Source organism: Sander lucioperca, chromosome 13, assembly GCF_008315115.2.
Source record: "Sander lucioperca isolate FBNREF2018 chromosome 13, SLUC_FBN_1.2, whole genome shotgun sequence".
In the NCBI taxonomy this organism is placed as follows: domain Eukaryota; kingdom Metazoa; phylum Chordata; class Actinopteri; order Perciformes; family Percidae; genus Sander; species Sander lucioperca.
Window position 1 is genome coordinate 26729451 of NC_050185.1, and position 2500 is coordinate 26731950.

A 2500-nucleotide genomic window follows, 5' to 3' on the forward strand; every position below is an offset into this window, starting at 1 on the left:
GTTAGGTAGCATAGGCAGCTAGCAGAGAGGGCTGAAGCTAGGTGGCATAGGTAGCTAGCAGAGAGGGTTGAAGCCATAGACTGTAGCCTACATATAATGGAGCAGCAGGTCCCGTGTCTCTGGACGGAGACCAGTGAAGTCTCTTTCCCGGTGATGGCTGAGCGTTACTGAGCAGCCTCCAACTGAGCTTGAAGACGTAGATGTGACGTGAGCAACCTGTCTGAAAGTTGGAAGTCTTCTGGTAGCTGTGCCAAGAGAAATCTCAATCATTCCCAATCTAGCAGAGACGGAGAGCGTAGGTATATGTAAGGAGATAACATAGACACAGGCTAATTATTGATCACTAAAATGATAGTTAACATTAGTAATTAAACTTAAACAGCTAATGGAAGTCCAAACTGCCTGAGAGCTTCTCCTGTACTATACGGTAATTCCTCTACTATGAGACAGTAAGTCTCGTGGTTATGACCCAATCGTTAGCCTATTTTTATAAAAACGTCTGCTACGGAGCCATAACGTGAGCTACAAGGTAATGGAGCCTTTTATACATTGTCGTGTTTCTTTAGAAATAAACAATGGACAAATAGAGTCTTTAAACTCTTCAGATGTAAAGTTATTCTCTGTCAAAGTGACGTCAAAATGAATGGCAGTCAATGGGATGCTAACGGGAGGTGATGGCTTGGTAGCATTAAAATGGCGCCATAGGAGGTTCGCGGTCCGAGGAGAAGCTTACCCCCTTGGTTGAAGCTAGGTAGCATAGGTAGCTAGCAGGTAGTTTGCTAGCAAGCTATCGTTGCTATTGTAGCTTGTGAAATCTATGTTGATACAAGCGCCAATGTTCACCAACAAAACATGTAATCAAACAAATGCACAAGTAGCCTAGCTAGCTGGCTATGTAGCCTAGCTGCCTGGCTATGTGGTGCGAGTGGGATTTATTCAGTTTGGGTAATCCCACGGTCTCTAAACTACAGGTCAGCTGACTAAACAGGGAGGGACCATCTGCTAGCGATGGGGGCCGAGACTGAGAGAGCTACATGGAGCCACATGGAGAAATATGCACCAAACAAGCCACTTTGAAACGTTGCTGTTCTCACGAATACAGAAGTTGGGTGACCCTCCCCCTCGACAAAGAATAAAAAGACATGACGCTCCCCTATTTTCCTCCGGTGGTCCATTCCATAAATACCGAACGGTCCCTTATTATGGGATGGAGAGGTCAGGGTCACTGATTGAGCTGCTGATCATTCAGGATATTAAATCTTTATTGATTCTATCCAGTCAACATTTAAAAACAAACGTGTATCTGATTCATCATGATTATTGATGGTTAGTGACGCGCTGATCTGGCCACGCCCCCTCTGACGCTCTGGTCTGGCCACGCCCCTTGTGTTTCCCTAGAGAACAACATGGCCGCCGAGGAGCTACCGTCTGAATTTGACGTCGTCATTCTGGGCACAGGTACAGAAACACCTGCATGTATATCACTCGTTATGATCCGGGTCCTTTATGTGGACGTGTGTCTGCGCGGTGTCACGGCTGTTCGGGTCTAAAACATCCCGGAATCCCGGTTTAAACCGGGGACACAGGCTGGGTTAGCTAACGGCTAACCGCCCATTCATTGTAGATGAGAGCGGTTAGCAGCTAACGGCAGGCAGCTGTGTTGTTGTTGCTAGAAGGGATACAGCTAAGGTACGGCGACGGCAGTTACGTTTTAGCACCAAAACGACTAATTAAATTTAGGAAAAAATATGGTGGTTAGGGTTTTAACACCCCAAAGGAACGAACACGCGATTCCTGGATGAAAGTATTAAAAATATTTTATGTTAGCGTAAATATATTGTGATTTTGCGTAACTTCCGGCCGTAGCTGTATCCCTTCTAGCCACAACCCGCTAACACATCTGCTGTTTGTTTGTTTGTTCACATATATGTTCGGTTTGTTGATGTTAGCAGCGGAGCTAACTCCCGGATAACGTTAGCTTCCTTAGCTTTTATAGATTATGTTGTGTCACTGTGTTGCTAACTGCTTTAGCCTGATGCTAACGCGTCACGTGATGTCATTATGATGCTAACTGTTTATAACTGACAGTTACTCAGCTCCTTAGAGTTACTTCCTTACAGAGTATTTTTCATGTTCTACTACTTTGTACTCAGAGACACACACACACACACACACACACACACACACACACACACACACACACACACTAAGGTGACCAGATTTCTGAGACAAAATCCGGGGACATTTTCAGCTCAGAAGTGTAAATACCTCAACAACAGCTCATTGAGTATCAGATACAGTTAAAACTATTGAGGAAGTATTTTCCTTTGACATTGGTCCAGTATTAAACGAGGTCGCTGCAGTTGGCAACGGTGAAACAAGCTACAATGTGAGTTAATAGGACGACTGTCCAGCTTGTATTTACCTTCATAAAAGCTGACAGGCTGAGATTAATATTCTAAGTGTATGACAACATTATGGAAAGGATTTCTAAGGAGGT

General features: G+C 44.5%; 2 protein-coding genes across 5 annotated transcripts in view; one reads left to right on the forward strand and one right to left on the reverse strand.

Moving 5' to 3' along the window:
* Positions 1–2500, reverse strand: part of LOC116063573 (complement C1q-like protein 2) — a 417866-nt gene that overhangs the window by 52947 nt on the left and 362419 nt on the right. The gene's annotated exons all lie outside the window — the stretch shown is intronic.
* The window catches only part of chm (CHM Rab escort protein), a 45862-nt gene continuing 44711 nt past the window's right edge, over positions 1350–2500 (forward strand). For all 4 annotated transcript variants that reach the window (XM_031279643.2, XM_031279645.2, XM_031279644.2 and 1 more), the window contains exon 1: positions 1350–1458. In XM_031279643.2, the coding sequence (XP_031135503.1) occupies positions 1407–1458 (52 nt within the window). In that variant the 5' untranslated portion in view covers positions 1350–1406. The remainder of the gene's footprint in view (positions 1459–2500) is intronic.